Source organism: Hemicordylus capensis, chromosome 1, assembly GCF_027244095.1.
Source record: "Hemicordylus capensis ecotype Gifberg chromosome 1, rHemCap1.1.pri, whole genome shotgun sequence".
Classification (NCBI taxonomy): Eukaryota; Metazoa; Chordata; class Lepidosauria; order Squamata; family Cordylidae; genus Hemicordylus; species Hemicordylus capensis.
In genome coordinates this window covers 331,764,968-331,781,146 of record NC_069657.1, presented here as the reverse complement: position 1 = coordinate 331,781,146, position 16,179 = coordinate 331,764,968, and the positions used below count along the sequence as shown (strand labels likewise).

General features: G+C 44.9%; 2 protein-coding genes across 6 annotated transcripts in view; one reads left to right on the top strand and one right to left on the bottom strand.

Moving 5' to 3' along the window:
- CEP57L1 (centrosomal protein 57 like 1) overlaps nucleotides 1-12,152 on the bottom strand; it is a 31,381-nt gene extending 19,229 nt beyond the window's left edge. The window contains exon 1 of the mRNA XM_053298421.1: nucleotides 11,868-12,152. The gene's annotated coding sequence lies outside the window, so the exon portion shown is untranslated. The remainder of the gene's footprint in view (nucleotides 1-11,867) is intronic.
- An 84-nt stretch (nucleotides 12,153-12,236) lies between these two features.
- The window catches only part of SESN1 (sestrin 1), a 70,556-nt gene continuing 66,613 nt past the window's right edge, over nucleotides 12,237-16,179 (top strand). The window contains exon 1 of one of the 5 annotated variants that reach the window (XM_053297796.1): nucleotides 12,237-13,395. In XM_053297796.1, coding sequence (XP_053153771.1) covers nucleotides 13,093-13,395 — 303 coding nt within the window. In that variant the 5' untranslated portion in view covers nucleotides 12,237-13,092. The remainder of the gene's footprint in view (nucleotides 13,396-16,179) is intronic. The other 4 variants (XM_053297451.1, XM_053297535.1, XM_053297618.1 and 1 more) reach the window with 4 other exon arrangements.

The following is a 16,179-nucleotide window of genomic DNA, read 5'->3' as shown; positions in this document are numbered from 1 at the left end:
TTGGGGAATAGTGTAAGGGACCAAAAAAAGGGACCATCTAAACAATGACCATAGTGTTTCCAGACAAATTTATCCAGCACAACTACCATGCATTGCCCAGTTTTCACAATTACTTGTGAAATTATTATTTTACACATAACATACTGAAAGCAGAACTGCTACCCTTTAAAAAGATCAGTAGAGCTCTAAGTCTCTTAAGAGCAGCATGCAATTCAGAAAAAAGTGAGATTCTCCTAACATGGATTTAGTGATAGAAAAAAGTTAGCTATAGTTTTCTGACCCTCCTGCCATGCAGTTTTTAAAAGCAGCGCTTCTGTTCATACACAAAAGTTGGCAACCCCCAAAAGAGGGAGACATTATAACCATTCTTCATTTATTTGGATTCAGAAACCCTTAACTTTCTCAGCTGAGTCAGAATGGTTATAATGCATCCCATCCTTGCTTGCTGCCTTATGCACCAGTCTTGAGCTTCTGTTGAATATCAAGTATTAATAAACTAATAGAAGTTTAATTAACCACACGTATGGTTAATTATCTGACTTCTAATAAAGTCTGATGCTTGATTTTCAACAGATGCTCAAGACTATGGTGCATAAGGCAGCAAGCAAGAAATCTCTCAGTAGCAAGACCTCTTATTGTACAGAACTCAGTTATTTAGAATGGATGTTAATGGGAAGTGAGTAGGCTCGCATAATACAAATCATCCATATGGAAAACATGTATGCATATTCTCATAGGATTAATAGCATATTTACAGTATGTATACAAATGTTTGCATGTGGCAAAGTATAACATGTAGGAAGTTGATAGTAGAGAGTGCCACTCACTTCTGCTAATGTCACAGTCTATTGAAAACATTTTTCATATTAGTTTTGGGGTATATGTACTCCACATTTTAAAACAAATTAAATGAGCTTTAGTTTAATTTAGACAGAAGATGTAATTTTTATTTTTTTTAATCAAAATTTATCTCAAACAAAAGAACAGTCAAAAAGAGTAACTGACTCAGCCAAGAAAATTACTGGAAAACTGTGATTCACAAATTAGTGCTAGAAGGGTTGATCAACAGTTTTATTGAAGTTTAATAGGATTGTTTTTGTTTTAAAATGTGGTTGAGAACTGCAACTGTATTGCAGAAAAACTATCAGTCCTCTAGGGTGCACAAAGGGGTGTGCACAATTCAAAATATATTTATTCACATTTCAACCTTCAGTGTAATGAATCATTCTGTTTCTAAAGCAATTCCAAGAAAAATTCATGCTAATAGCTACAATCCAGGCAGCAATATTGGGAAACTCCCTCTTCCTTTAGAGCCAATATGTCTGACAAGAGACCATTTAGAAAGGGCAGTTAGGAATGTGCGCTCTCTTTCTTTCCTTGATTTCTATCCAGAACAGAGAAAATAGTTGGCTGAACATCTTCACATGTTATTTGGATGGTTTCTTTGAAAATTCTTCTTTCTAGAACGATTATTTTTTAAAGGAAATATATAATGTGTTCCAGTGCTGTTCTCTCCCCACTCTCAGCTTTACAGAACCATCACTGGAAAACCTTCATGGAGTCATATTAAATCTCAGCTCAAATAGGTAACTGGTTACTAACACAATACTATCTAAATTACATCAAAACAAATCTATATTAAATACAGTAATCTTACAACTACAATATTATAATATTATAATTATAAAGTTTATAATAATAGCTCATCTGTCTGTTTAGACTAGAAGCTGTATAGATTTATGATAACCACCTCAATATGTGGGACAATATGAAGAGAACATTTTTTGGGACTTGATATTGGGATAACAGAGATGGAGAGATTAAACTTTACTGTACTAACGATATGCCATTATAGAGGATATATTGTTTAACTTTCTTAAACTTGGACCATTTTAGACTCATGGGGGTCCTCTCCATCTTCTGAATCAAGGCTGAAGGGCTTGTCTATGTCTGCAAATAGAAAAAGTCTGTTTGTTGTCAAGTTCTTTTGAGGGAGATAACATGGGTGGGGAGATGAATGGTATGTGTTTTTAAAAGCATAGGATAATTCATTAACAAAGTGACAACATAATTTCAAATTGTATGTGCACTTTAGGATAGGTATAGGCAGACTCCACACTTTTGGGCACTATGTTTGAAGCCCAAGGTCCTCCAACTGGAGTCAGGTCTATGGGGCACAGCTTCAGAGAGCAGAAACAATTACTGCCTCCTATAAGCCATACACTGAGATGACCTACATATATAAGCGCAAATGTATATATGAGCTACTAGAGAGGCTAGATTCTAACCGCTTGATTTAGAAGGGGTGGGGGAGAAGCCTTTTTGTTGCTGCTGTCTTGAAGAAAAGAATTCAGACAAGTTATTCCATTATTTTCAACAGTACATTAACAACAATTAGCAGTGGGGAAAGGGAGGGCACATCCTCTACCCTGTACAGTACTGTGATGTTGCTTGAGGAAGCAGGCATTTCAGGGGGCACAGGTTCCTGTAAAAATGGTCCACATAGCATTGCAAGTATTCAGGCACTTTTGCAATAGTTGACTATTTGTTCATATACACAAGGAGGTAACTTCCTTAGTCCACTAGTATACTGAAGATATAAGTTCTTTTTAGTGTTGCAGGACCAATCTCTTGGTTGTCGGAAAGGTATGGAGGATCAGTTTCTTGTGGCCAGGTAAGAGGTTCCAGATAGAATGCAGCACATCAACACTCGCATGCCTATGAAACGCAGGGAGATTCCTAGTGCTAAATTAAGTTGTTGTAAAACTCTGAGTCAGAAACCATTGTTGATCTGCTGCAAATTATCCAGTGATCTACTGGCAGATTCCAGTCAATCTTCTGCTGATCCCCGCTTTAGGTCACAGAAGTTCTATTCAAGGAAGTAAAGGTGATGCAGTTGAGGATACAGATAAAGTGAGGGCAGAGCCTGCCCTCCCACTCCAGTGTCAAGGAATAGAGGGAGTTTTTCCCCAACTGCAGCTCTAACCTTTCCCCATCGAAGTTGAAGGAAGACATTAGTTTTTGAGAAACTAAACAAAGCAGAGGGCAAAATCTGCTCCCATCCCAAACACTATTGTACAGGTACAGTATGAGAGAAGGTACATCCATTGCCAAGAGAGAAGGTACAGTATGAGAGAAGGTATATCCATTGCCATGAGAGAAGGATATATTCCTGCCCCCACAATCTGTAGTCCTTTTACTTTCTGCTATAAAAAGTGAATGGCTGCCATTCACTTCTATGCAATGAATCACCGCATTAAAAACATAAGATGGATCCTACATAGAATTAGGCAAGACTATGCCCCAAACTGACTAACATCACACACACAAGGGAGGAGGGGTGATTTTTGGCAGTCTTCTCTACCCTCTGTCCCCCCCCCCATTTCCATGAAAGTCCCCCAACTGTTGACTTAGTATGTCACCCATTAAATGGGTGTAGGTGTAACTAGCTCTGCATAGGTAATAACTCCAAAAATTTGATTCCTATTGCTTTTTAAAATAATTAGTTCTACTTTTATATATGTAACTATCTTTATATAGATAAAGCTCGTTTTTTATTACTATCTCAGGTACTAGTTTCAGGCTCCCAGTAGGGGAAGGCAAGAAGTAGCCGCTGTAGGGAGCTTGCTTCCCACTCCCTGCAAGAAAATAACTCTTTGTTCCAAGTGTCAGTTGCCCAGGGATAGCAGATGCAAAGGGCTAGGGAGAGAGCTGCTAAGCTATGTATGTGTAGGGTTTATTTTAAATTATTGTTACTAAATCTATTGTAAGCTGCCTTGAGGACAATCCAGTCAAAAGACAGAGTATAAATGCAACCAATAAACAGCTCAGAAGGAAAAGAAGAAAAGCAAAGTAATAACATAGTAACAAGGAATAAGTATCCAAATGGTTACTTGCCAGGAATGTTTGGCTGCAAGCAGAAGAGCTAAAGTCAACAAGTTTCAAAATGTTATTTTTGCTGAATTTTAGTTTCAGCTTGTCAGATATGTGGTGGATAATAATTTTAGTGTCTTTGAAGTTTTACTGTGGTGGAATTTGATTGTTAGCAGATTACATTATTGTAGAAGCAAAGACTATTATCACTACCTTAATGTGGTTGTGCTAATGCTGGGCCCTATTTGACCTTCAACATAACTTGGAAATTGCTTAAAATCACATTTACCTTAGCTTGGTCCTATGAGAATAAGCTATTTTACATGAAGCAATGTGATTTTTGGATTATGACTCATAATCCAAAGGTCACAATCCTAAATACACTGTAAAGCACAATCCTAGCTTCTTTATTCATCAGGATTATAGCCTTACCAGGAAGCAAGTGAGATTTAATTTAAATAGTTACAATTGGGCTGCAAGTCTGAAAGCCTCTACACACTTTCTTTGGCATAATTCCATCAATGCCAATTCTTAGCTCACTTTTCATCCAAGGAGCCTCATATTATCCTTCCTCCAAGGAGCTTCATCTTAATCTAACAGTCCTTTAAGATAGTTTTAGGCTCAGATACTACAGCTGGCTCCAAGCCCCATATTTGAGCATTATGGCTGGTGGGACTGAGCCTGGATTTCTCAAATCTGACACTCCATCCAGTACATCACACCAGCGCTCCAAAGTAAATGATTCCACTTTTCTTTGCTTTCTTATGAGCTTTCTACTCTGATGATGGTGACACTGTCTAATATTAACATGATTCTTAAAATATAGTTTTGATACATCCTTAATGTTTAAGCCTTATGTAAATGTTCATCTATCTATTATATTAATTCTCCTGGGTGTGCCTTGGAATGTGCGTCCTGGCACCCCAGCTGATTGGCTGGGTGGTGGAGGCGCCTGATTGGCTGAGGCGCATCCAGGAGAATTGACCGACTGGGTGACCATGGAGGCAAGGCCACAGTGGGCCCGGCTGCGGTGGTTGCGGTGGGCCCGGCTGCAGAGGCGAGGCAGTGGTGGGCCGCGGAGGCAAGGCAAGCGGCGGCGGCGGGCCCGGCCTCTGAGGTGAGGCGGTGGCACCTGGGCCCGGCCGGAGATTGGGGCAGGTGGTGGGGGGAGAGGTAGCAGGCCCCAAAGAGTGCACAGATGCTCTGTGTGGGGGTCAGCTAGTATATATATAACTAGCTGACCCCGCACAGAGCATCTGTGCGGCAGTACACTCTCCCCACCTTCAGGCCCAGTTTGTTCTCCCCCCAACCTTCTGCCTCAGTTAGTCCCCCCCCCACTCTTAAGGCCCAGTTAGTTCTCAACCTTCTGCCCCAGTCTCTTCCACTGCCCCCACCTTCTGCCCCAGTCTCCTTCCCCACCCCCCACCTTCTGCCCCAGTCTCCTTCCCCACCACCCACCTTCTGCCCCAGTCTCCTCCACTGCCCCGCCTTCTGCCCCAGTCTCCTTCCCCACCCCCCGCCTTCTGCCCCAGTCTCCTTCCCCACCCCCCGCCTTCTGCCCCAGTCTCCTTCCCCACCCCCCGCCTTCTGCCCCAGTCTCCTTCCCCACCCCCCGCCTTCTGCCCCAGTCTCCTTCCCCACCCCCCGCCTTCTGCCCCAGTCTCCTTCCCCACCCCCCGCCTTCTGCCCCAGTCTCCTTCCCCACCCCCCGCCTTCTGCCCCAGTCTCCTTCCCCACCCCCCGCCTTCTGCCCCAGTCTCCTTCCCCACCCCCCGCCTTCTGCCCCAGCCAATCAGCTGGGCTGCCGGGACGCATTTTTCCTGGGCACACCCAGGAGAATTATCTATATATTTTTTTTTCCTGGGTGTGCCCAGGAGAAATGCGTCCCGGCAGCCCAGCTGATTGGCTGGGCTGCGGGGGCGCCTGATTGGTCCTGGCGCACCCAGGAGAACGGCGGCGGCCATGGCCGGGGAGCCAGGCGGGCCTGGCCGCGGAGTCGAGGCGGCGGGCCTGGCAGGGCCCGGCCGCAGAGGCGAGGCGAGGCGGTGGGCCTGGCCGGGCCCGGCGGCACTCTTGGGCCCGGCCGCGGTGGCGGGCCTGGCGGCGGCAGCACTCTCCAGCCCGGCGGCGGCACCCTCGGGCCCGGCGGCGGCACTCTTGGGCCCGGAGGCGGCACTCTCGGGCCTGGCCGTGGAGGTAAGGCGGCGGGCCCGGCCGCAGCACAGGCGGCGGTGGGCCCGGCCGCACTAGAGGCACAGATGCTCTGTGCCCGGGCCCACTAGTATATATAGATTCTCCTGGGTGTGCCTTGGAATGTGCGTCCTGGCAGCCTAGCTGATTGGCTGGGCTGCGGAGGCGCCTGATTGGCTGAGGCGCACCCAGGACGACTGGTTGCCACGGCAGCGGCAGGCCTAGCCGCGGAGGCCAGAGGCGGTGGCGGGCCTGGCCCGGACACGGAGGCAAGGCCCAGGAGCGGGGAAAGAAAGGGGGGGGGCAGAAGTGGCAGTGGGGAGGAGAGGCGGCTGGACCCGGAATCGGAGACTGGGGCAGAAGGTGGGGGGGAAGAGGTAACTGCTGGCTCCAAAGAGCGCACAGATGCTCTGTGCGGGGTCGACTGGTTGTTAGTGAATACTTCAAGTATGTTTGGACACAGACATCATGGCCCTTTGAAATGAGATTTGATGTCTGTTTAAAGAATATTTAGTGCTCTATGGTTTTTTGGGCTTGGAATGTTATCTGGGCAAGAGAGGTTTAAAACCCATACTAAGTGTCCAGCAGAGAAAAGCCCTGTAGTCAAGACTGAGAAATCCCTAGTGGAGAGAAAGAGAGGCAATTTAAAAAATTTTAGTTAGAAAAAGGTTAAGAGTTCAGTTGCTGAAGTGAGCAATAGGAACTGAAGGTTCACTGTGTAAAAGTGTCTGACGTACAAGCTAGTGAAAAAGCTGGGGGTAGGGTGGGTACAAAGTAATGTCCTGTGGAAGAGGATTGAAAATAAAACTGCTAATATTATGATGCCCTTATACAAAATGATGGTGCGGCCAAACCCGGAGTACTGCATACAATTCTGGTCACCACATCTAAAAAAGGACATTGTAGAACTGGAAAAGGTGCAGAAGAGGGCAACCAAGATGATCAGGGGCCTAGAGCACCTTTCTTATGAGGCAAGGCTACAACACCTGGGGCTATTTAGTTTATTAAGAAGATGACTGCGGGGAGACATGATAGAGGTCTATAAAATCATGCATGGTGTGGAGAAAGTGGATAGAGAGAAATTCTTCTCCCTGTCACATAACACTAGAACCAGGGGTCATCCCATGAAAATGATTGCCAGGAAATCTAGGACCAACAAAAGGAAGTACTTTTTCACACAACACATAATCAGCTTGTGGAATTCTCTGCCACAAGATGTGGTGACAGCCAACAGCCTGGATGGCTTTAAGAGGAGTTTGGATAACTTCATGGAGGAGGGGTCTACAATCGGCTACTAGTTGCAGGGCTATAGGCCACCTTCAGCCTCAAAGGCAGGGTGCCTCTGAGCATCAGTTGCAGGGGAGTAACAGTAGGAGAGGGGCATGCCCTCACCTCCTGCCTGTGGCTTCCAGTGGAATCTGGTGGGCCACTGTGTGAAACAGGATGCTGGACTAGATGGGCTTGGGCCTGTTCTTATGTTCTTATATGCTTAAAGAGAATTAGCTGTGTGAGCTGTGAAGAGAAACAATTTAAAAACAAAGATTATTATGAATGTTGTATATGCCTGAAGTGTATAAAAAGCTTCTGAAACAGCAATCAAAACAGTGAACTACTCTACTTTCTAAGTGGAGAAAATTGGTTTGTTTTTTTAAAGGAGTGGGGAAATCCTTGGAAAGCCTATTAGAAATGACAAAGTATCCCATGGAGGCCGGGAAGGAGAAGGTAGATGGGGAGACTGTGGCAGCAATGTAAAGGCCCAGATTTACTTAGTTTTTTGCTTATTTAGGCTTATATGCACATTAAGGCAGTTTATATACTCATCCTAACTCATGTAAAGTTAAGCTGTTTCCCCCTGCAGTCAAGCTGGCAGGCTGGAAAAGCTCCTGTATGCAGTAACTTCTGCCAACCCATCTCTCTCCTATTTTGCCAACTGCCACCACACTCTTTCTCCATCTCCCAGTGCTGCAGGCATCACAGGCTGCTAGGGCTCCTAGCTGTGGGGGGAAAGCAGAGCACTATGGTCACCCTTTCATTTACCTTTTCCTTCTTTCCCACTCTCTCTTGGGCAGAAAATGAGCGAGCAAGCACATGTGCAAGATAGCCAAAAAGCACAGAGCAACAATAGCATGCCCTTATGTTTCCCAGCTGAGCAAACATAGTACCCTGCTATGATTTCTGGGTGTGCACTCCTTTCATTCTAAAGTTTCCTGCAAATATAAGAGAGATCCACATGTGGCAACAGTCTCCCACAGAAATGCATGAAGATTCATTGAACTGGCTCTATGTGTCTTGACCTACTTGTCAGTGTACCCCCATCCATAGCAAGCAGATGCCTGTGACTAGAGCTGGATTGCAACCTCTGTGTATTGCAGAGAGATTAGAGCACTCTCTAAATGGGAGCTCCAAGGAAAGGACTCTTTTGTCAGATGCTTGAATGAAGGAGTGGGCAAGACAGTGAGTGAACCTGTTCCCTGCTGCTGGAGCAGTATTGATGACAGAGGGCTCCAGGTGGGGGGCAGGGCTGGCAAAGCAAAAGAGCCAGCGTGGGGGGGGCAGCAGAGAGGAGGAGGAATGGCAGCATGGACCAGCAGCATCAGCACTTTTTGCCTCAGACCTCTAATATTGTTCCTTTGAAGCAGGGCTGCTCAACTTCGGCCCTCCTGCATATGTTGGCTTACAACTCCCATAATACCTGGCTATTTGCCACTGTGTCTGGAGATAATGGGAACTGTAGTCCAAAAACAGCTGGAGGGCCTAAGTTGAGCAGGCCTGCTGAAGTGTCTCATGTTAAGGCCCATGATCAGTACATTCTATACAAGTTAACATTTCTTCATCAGCAGGGATTCTTCAGGATCCATGATGCAAACCACAAAAAATGAAGTACTAAACCCCACCCTGCCACCCCAAAAACTAAAAGGCTGGAAGATTGCTTCAAACATGTAGGATATCGGTTTGCTGCTTTCCCTGTACTTCCAAGTGCCTTTAAACAACATTCAATATGGGACACAACATGTATATGTGGAGAAACAGAGATATGTTTGGATAACTTTCCAAGAGTTGAGATTGATGTAGAGCACAGCACTATAGTCAATTATAATTTATATTTGACTGATACCACTTAGAATAAGAGATTCACTTTCCCTAATACCACCTTCTATTAAAATTTTATTACAATCTGCTACATTAAGAAAAGGGAAAAACCACTGAAGAACAAAACCAAACCATAACGATGTACTGTTTTTGTATGGGCTATCCATGGCACATCACAAAAATAAACAGAACAGAAGACATATATACTAAAAATGTAAGAACATAGTTATAACCTTGAAAATTGTACTATAGAACAACTGCGTGGGTTTTGCTCTTTAGAATTTAAATCACACATGATGCATCATCATGACCATTACATTTAATTTAACTATATATTTCTAAACAGTACAAAAAAAACCCTATTTAAACCTTAGAACAAGGAATCTAATATGGAACAGGAATTTCAAAATCAGTTTTAAAAGAATGCTCTGTGATGCCAAGGTGGCATTATTCATATATGTGATAAGCATATCCAAAACAGAGAAGAAAACAAAATATATTGGGTGGTTTGCATTTCCTGTTTTTTTGCTCTGTTACCAAACCATGCACCTTAAATCTCAAGTATTAGTGTCAGTAGTTTTTGGTATTAAATCTAAGAAGATTAAACCTATTGTGTTGATTTGAGTTATGTCCCTAATACCTTTTATTCCATAACTATATGAAAACAAGGCTTTATTTTTATGTACAAGTTTTTTCATGTCACCAGATAACTACAGGGCAGCATATTATGGTATAGTTCATAGAGAATCTTTTCTGTAACACACTTCTTCTGTAAAGTGTGTGTAATAGCATGCTGACTGAATGTGTACCAGACTGAATGTGCATCCTTATGTGCCACCAATTAGCTGGCACTAAAAAGTATAGTTGTGCCCATATATAAAGAGCTGTGAGTGTAATGACAAGATGTATAACTAGATAAAATTGTATGAAATAAGATACTGAGTGTAAATGACAATGATTTTTAGGAAATAGATGGTATGAGGAAGGCAAATAGGCTGCTAGAATTAATTAACTTAGCTCATTTTTGCACTACTATGTGATCCATAGAGGGCTAGAATGAATGGAACTGGAGACAGCTTGACTACTCTCTGGTGTCTCAGGTTGAGGCAGTGGCTAGGAGTACTTTTTATTAGGGATGTGCATGAACCTGTTCTTAGGCTCTTTTATGGGCCTCTGAACTGGTTCAAACACTGGCCAGTTCAAACGTTCAGCGGGGGTGGGGTAGGAATTTAAGGGTGGGGGAGGGTGCACATCCCTGCCCCCGCTCCCCCCCCCCGGCTGGTGCTGGAGTTCTGTAAAATCCCTCGGGGCAGCAGCATACCTCCCTGCCACTCCCTCCCCTCTTTGGCCGGAAGTACCTGGCGCATGTGCGCACACCAGGCGCACATCCACACATCAGACGGTCTCACATGCGATTGCAACATGCGTGTACGTGTGCCCAGTGATTGCACACGTACCTGGTACTTCTGGCTGAAGGGGGAAAGGGGTAGCAGCAAGGTATGCTGCCGCCCCAAGGGATTTTACAGAACTACAGTGCTGGAGGAGGAAAGCAGAGGGAGGGGTAAGTGCAGCCTTCCCCACCCCTAAAGTCCTACCCCCCTACCCCTTTGAGCCACCCCCACCCAGTTCTGTGCACATCCCTGCTTTTTATCAGCTTTGACCGATATGCCAATCACGCCCATTTCTTGAGATAAACAATAGTGTGTATGTTGGTAACCTCCAGGCTTGACTACTGCAATGTGTTCTGTGTTGGGCTGCCTTTGTATGTAGTCTGGAATCTGCACCTTGTGCAGAATGCAGCAACCACATTGGTCTCTGGGGCAACCCAAAGAGACCATATTACTCCTATTCTAAAAGAACTTCACTGGTTACCAATGTTTCCAGGTGAAATACAAAATGTTGGTTATTACTACAAAGCCTTAATGATATGGGCCTATGTTATTTAAGAAAGTGCCTCCTTCATCATGAACCCGGCTGCCTATTGAGATAATCCGTAGAAGTCCAAATGTTGCGGTTACCACTGGCTTGTTTGGTGATTCAGAACCAGGCCTTCTCTATGGCCGTCCTGAGACTTTGGAACACACTTCCTATCAGCATAAGTGATATCTTTAAGAAAGTTCTCAAGATACGCCTGTTTCTTCAGTCTTTTAGTTAACATTTTTCTATAAATTGTTAATTGTTCATTGGTTTCTTAGATTTTTTTTAATTTTATGTAAACTGTCTAGAGAAGTTTTATTAGGCAGTTTAAAAATATATTTACACATATACACACTATAATAATATAACTGTTTCATAAAATAAAACAATTATATATAATCTTTGTGAGTCACTGAAAGCATTACCACACTGGAGAGAAAGGATACAAATATTTTAAATAAACAATAAATTATATATAGTTTCTGCTCTTTTAACAGCAGCCTCACACACAACGATTTAGTTTGTGAAAAGAAACGTAAGAAAAGAGAAACTCTTTCCTGGCGGAGAGATAATCTAGGAGAAAAGCTTGGCCTATTTCATTTCCCTGCATCAGGTTGCTAGAAACCAGGTTGTATGGCACAGCAGAAGTACGATCTCAGTAGAAATTTAGTAATCCAAAAAGCTGAGGAATTAGTTTGCAATTCCCTTTGGTGACTCCACGGTCCTAATCTCTCTTATAAACAACACAGCCAGGAAGTAGTCTCTCCGGTTCTGCAATGTATCCAGCACGCCCTTACCTTTATCTCCTATAATAACCGACAGCAATAAAATTACACTGGCGGCGACCCCCAAGTCGAATTTCTTATCGTCCCACGTGACTGGCAGGTATTCGGGCTCCGCCCCCATAGAGCTCTCTGGAGCGCTGCCTAATGGGGCTTGTAGTTCTGTTTACGCCCGGAAGCTCTGAACTTCGTCTGATTGGCACTGAGCGGCCCAGACACTGTCAAGACTGCTTTACGCAGGTTGGCTGTAGCCACGCAGGGATTGGCGGAAATGGGTATCTGTCGTGCAGCCTCGCTAGATTTTTATGTTTTATTGCAGCACCTCTCTGTGGTGGCGGTATCCCCACACAGAACAGCTGCGCTTGCAGAATCAGAGGAAGGGGGCAGGCTCGGCTGGGCTGCGGCCGCCCTCTGGGTGGGACGCCGCTACGGGGAGGGGGCTGGGCCTGGGTGCCTCCGAGGCGGTAGCGGGGAGCCTAGCCTGGCCCGGGCCCCGCTCGGGTTCTCTGGCGTCGGTCCGCCCGCTCAGGAACAACTTCGCAACGGGCTGCGTGGCCTCCTCCCCCTCCCCACCCCCTCGCGCCGTGGGACGCCGCGAGCTGGAGCTTGGGCTGCCCGGCGGCGCCTCCTCTTCCCAGGGCTCGTTTCCTGGTTCTGCTGCGGGTCCGTCGGGCGGTGGAGGGGAAGCCGCCGAGTTCTGCGGAGTTGGCAGGGCAGGGCAGAGCAGACAAGCCTGCGGGTGGGGAGAGGGTGTGAAGAACAGCTCGCGTGGCTGAAGAGAATCCTCAGGAAGGAAGGAAGGAAAAGGCACCGCCACCGCCACCTCCACCTCCCCGCCGGTCTCTTCGCTTAGCCTTCTGGCACCGCGCCGGGCACTGTGAAGACGACCCCCCCGCTGTCTTCTCCCGTCCCTCCTCGCCATCCCTTTCGACGAGCACCTTTGCCCAGCCGAGCTGCCCTGTGCAAGTTGTAAGCGGCCCCTGCCGGACTGTGCGAGCTGCTGCGTTCCTCGCCGCCTAACGGCGGAGGAGGCAGCTGCCCTGGCCGTCTCTTGGCCTTCCTCCACACCCCCTCCTCTTGCCATGCAATAGAATGAGGAGGAGGATTGACAGGTGGCTGGGGTTTTGCTTTTTCTCTCCCCTGCTCCAAGTTTCCTGTGACTTTTCTGAGGATGGCACAGAAGAAGTGAGGCTTGGGAAAGTGAGCAGGGTTCCCAGCCCCCCGGGGTCTGTGTAAAATCATGGCTGACCGAGACGGAGAAGTGAGGTGGGATGGGCTGTGCAGTAGGGATGCTGGCTCCAGAGACAGCGCCTTGGAAAACATAAGGCAAGCGGTCCTGAAGAAAAGTGAGGCGATAGCTCTGATCAAAGAAAATATCTCTCCTCCTCCGGCGGCGGCGGAAGGGCTCCTCCTGCCTTCTGCTAACAAGGCTCGGGGCGTACTAAACGAGATGCTGGCTCGCCTGCTTATGCTCTCCAAGAGGTGCCCCTTCAGAGATGTAAGAGAGAAGAGTGGGGCCATTCTGGTGAACGTTCAGGTACAAGTGCGTTTTTCATTCTTTCTTCAGCCTAATCCAGTTTCTCCGAAAACACTTCTCTTGAAGATCTCAAGTGTCTTATACAAAAGTAAAAGTGTGGTTAACATCACATTCTAAGGTGGTGGCATGTCTTGTGTATGTTTTAAAAAAAAAAAAATCCAAGGAGCTCAAAGCAGCATACATAGCATTTCCCTTTTTAAAACTTGTTGCAAACCTGTGGGTTGGGCTAGGCTGAAGGATAGTTGTTAATATTATAATTAAATATACACACACCATTGGGACTGGATTGTGCTGGCTACACTCACAGTCTTTGGAAAGTAGATCGCTTTATATGTGTAAATGGTTCTGAGAACAAATTCTTTCACCACAAGTGATACAGTGCAATATGTGCCTGCAAATTTGCTTCATTTAAGATGAGTTTAGCATAATATTCTCTGGCAAAGTACTCCCAGTCCATTTCTAGTAGGAACGACAATATATGTATAACAGTATAAGTGTAAAGTTCTGCACTTAACCTTTTTAGAATGAACATTCAGAACAGTGAACCCACAAAATATATTAAGATGCATTGAAATTATTTATCCACTGACATATTTCATCCATGTGCAAACTTGTGAAGTCATTGCTTTTTCCAAATGTGTGGGATGAAGAGTGTAGCCTAAATATATATATTTTCCCCATTGGCAGAAGTGCTTCATTTTTACTCAGATAAATTCATTTTTATCTAGATATAGGGGACTGTGAGTGCTAATGCTTTGAATATCTAAGATGGACTTCAAAATGCTTTAGGAAGGGGAGTGTTTCAAAGAATCGTAGAATTCTAGAGTTGTGAGGGAACACTGTTCCCTCTAAGATGTGCACACGCTCACACATTTTCTGATGTCCGCTCAGTTAATTTTAGATCCTGCTCAAGTTGAATCGGGAATGCCCCACTCTGAATGCATGCCTTGATACTGCCACGCAGAACAAAACTCATTCTGCACACACAGATGAAAAAAATTAGAGAGAACATTGGAAGGGACCTTGTAGATTTTCTAGTCCAGCTGCCTGCTGAGTGCAGGTAAGTGCTATAGCAGCTCTGACAGATGGCTGTGTAGCCTGAAAGCAAAGGAGGATCCACCACTGCATGAGGCAGACTATTCTACTGTTGAACAGCTCTTACAGTTAGGAAATTCTTCCTAATGTCTAAATCTGATTTCTTGTCATTTCAACCCACTAGTTCTAATCCTGCCCTCGGGAGCGAAAGAGAACAAGGTTGCTCCGCCTCTTAGGTGATAGCCCTTCAGATATTTGGAGGCAGTTATCATATCTCCCCTTTAGTTTTATCTTCTCCAGGCTAAACGTACCCAGCTCCTTCCATCATTCCTGACAGGACTTGGTTTCCTAAATCCTCGCCACCTTTGGGATGCACTCCCTTGATCCCTTTCCAGTTTATCAATGTTTTTTTAAAAAATGCAGGGCCCAGAATTGGAAACAGTATTCCAAGTGAGGTCTGGCCAGAACAGAATAGAGTAGAATGATTATTTTTCATGATTTGGATATTATTATTCTGTTAGTGCAGCCTAAGACTGCGTTATGTTTTTAGCAGCTGCATCATACTTCTGGTTCATGTTCACATGTACTGTTGCCAGTAGCTTGGCAACAGTACATGGCAAGGTATTGTAATCTATTGGTTCTGACTCAGTTTTCAAGCCTTTACAGACAGGATCGAATCTTGACTTTTCCTTTTCCTTTACATTTATATTCCATTCTTCATACAAGGCGCGCAGAACAGTGTATATGGTTATGTTTATCCTCACAACAACCCTGTGAGGTAGATTAGGCTGAGAGATAAGTGACTGGCTTAGAGTCACCCAGTAAATTTCATGGTTGAATGGGGATTTGGACTTGAGTCTCCCTGGTCTTAGTCCAACACTGTAACCACTACACCATGCTGGCTGTCTTCTAAGCTGTTAGCTCTCTCCACCTCCTGCACCATCTCCAGCTTCTTGTCATCTGAAAATTTGATAAGCATCTCTTCTGCTTCCTCCAATAAGTCATTTATGAGAATGTTGAACATCTCCAGGCCAGGATAGTATCTTGTGACACTCCTCTAAATACTTCCCTTCAGGGTGACACACCACCATTAATGAGTACTTGTTCAGCCAGCTATGAATCTGCCTTAGAGCAGCACAATCTAGCTCACATTTTAGCAACAAGGATATCATGAGCTACTTTGTTAAATGCATTCCTGAAATCAAGATATATGATGTCCCCAGCATTCCCCTGATCTACTAAACTATTAACTCTATCAAAAAAAGAGAAGAGATTAGTCTTGCATGACTGGCTCCTACTAATCAGTCACCCCTCCTTTTCTAAATGCTCACAGACTGCTTAATATCAGATACTAGTTTCAGATATGGATTCTATACTCTGACACAGTTCTAGAGCCTGGACTTGGTTCTCTCTTTAAAGCAGGTCAAAATGCTGACAAATGCAGCAATCTAACACTTTATGTAGAAGCCACTTTATTGGTGGTCCTCCTATAATTGTTCATCCATAATTTTGATTACTCAGCATGTATTCTAAATGGTTCTGGGCAAACCCAGTGTGAACAAAGGAAAGTTAGAACATTCTCTAAGTAGGTTACTAAAGTTCCATTTGTTTTTTGAGAAAAATAGCCACTATAGCATTTAGGGTCCCCACCCCAGTTAATCATTGTTTAGAATAGGCTAGAGGTTTTCTTTGGCTTTTAATGTCATGCTCCCTTGTTAGTGGATACGAAGGTCATTTTGATAGCTCAGATCTTGA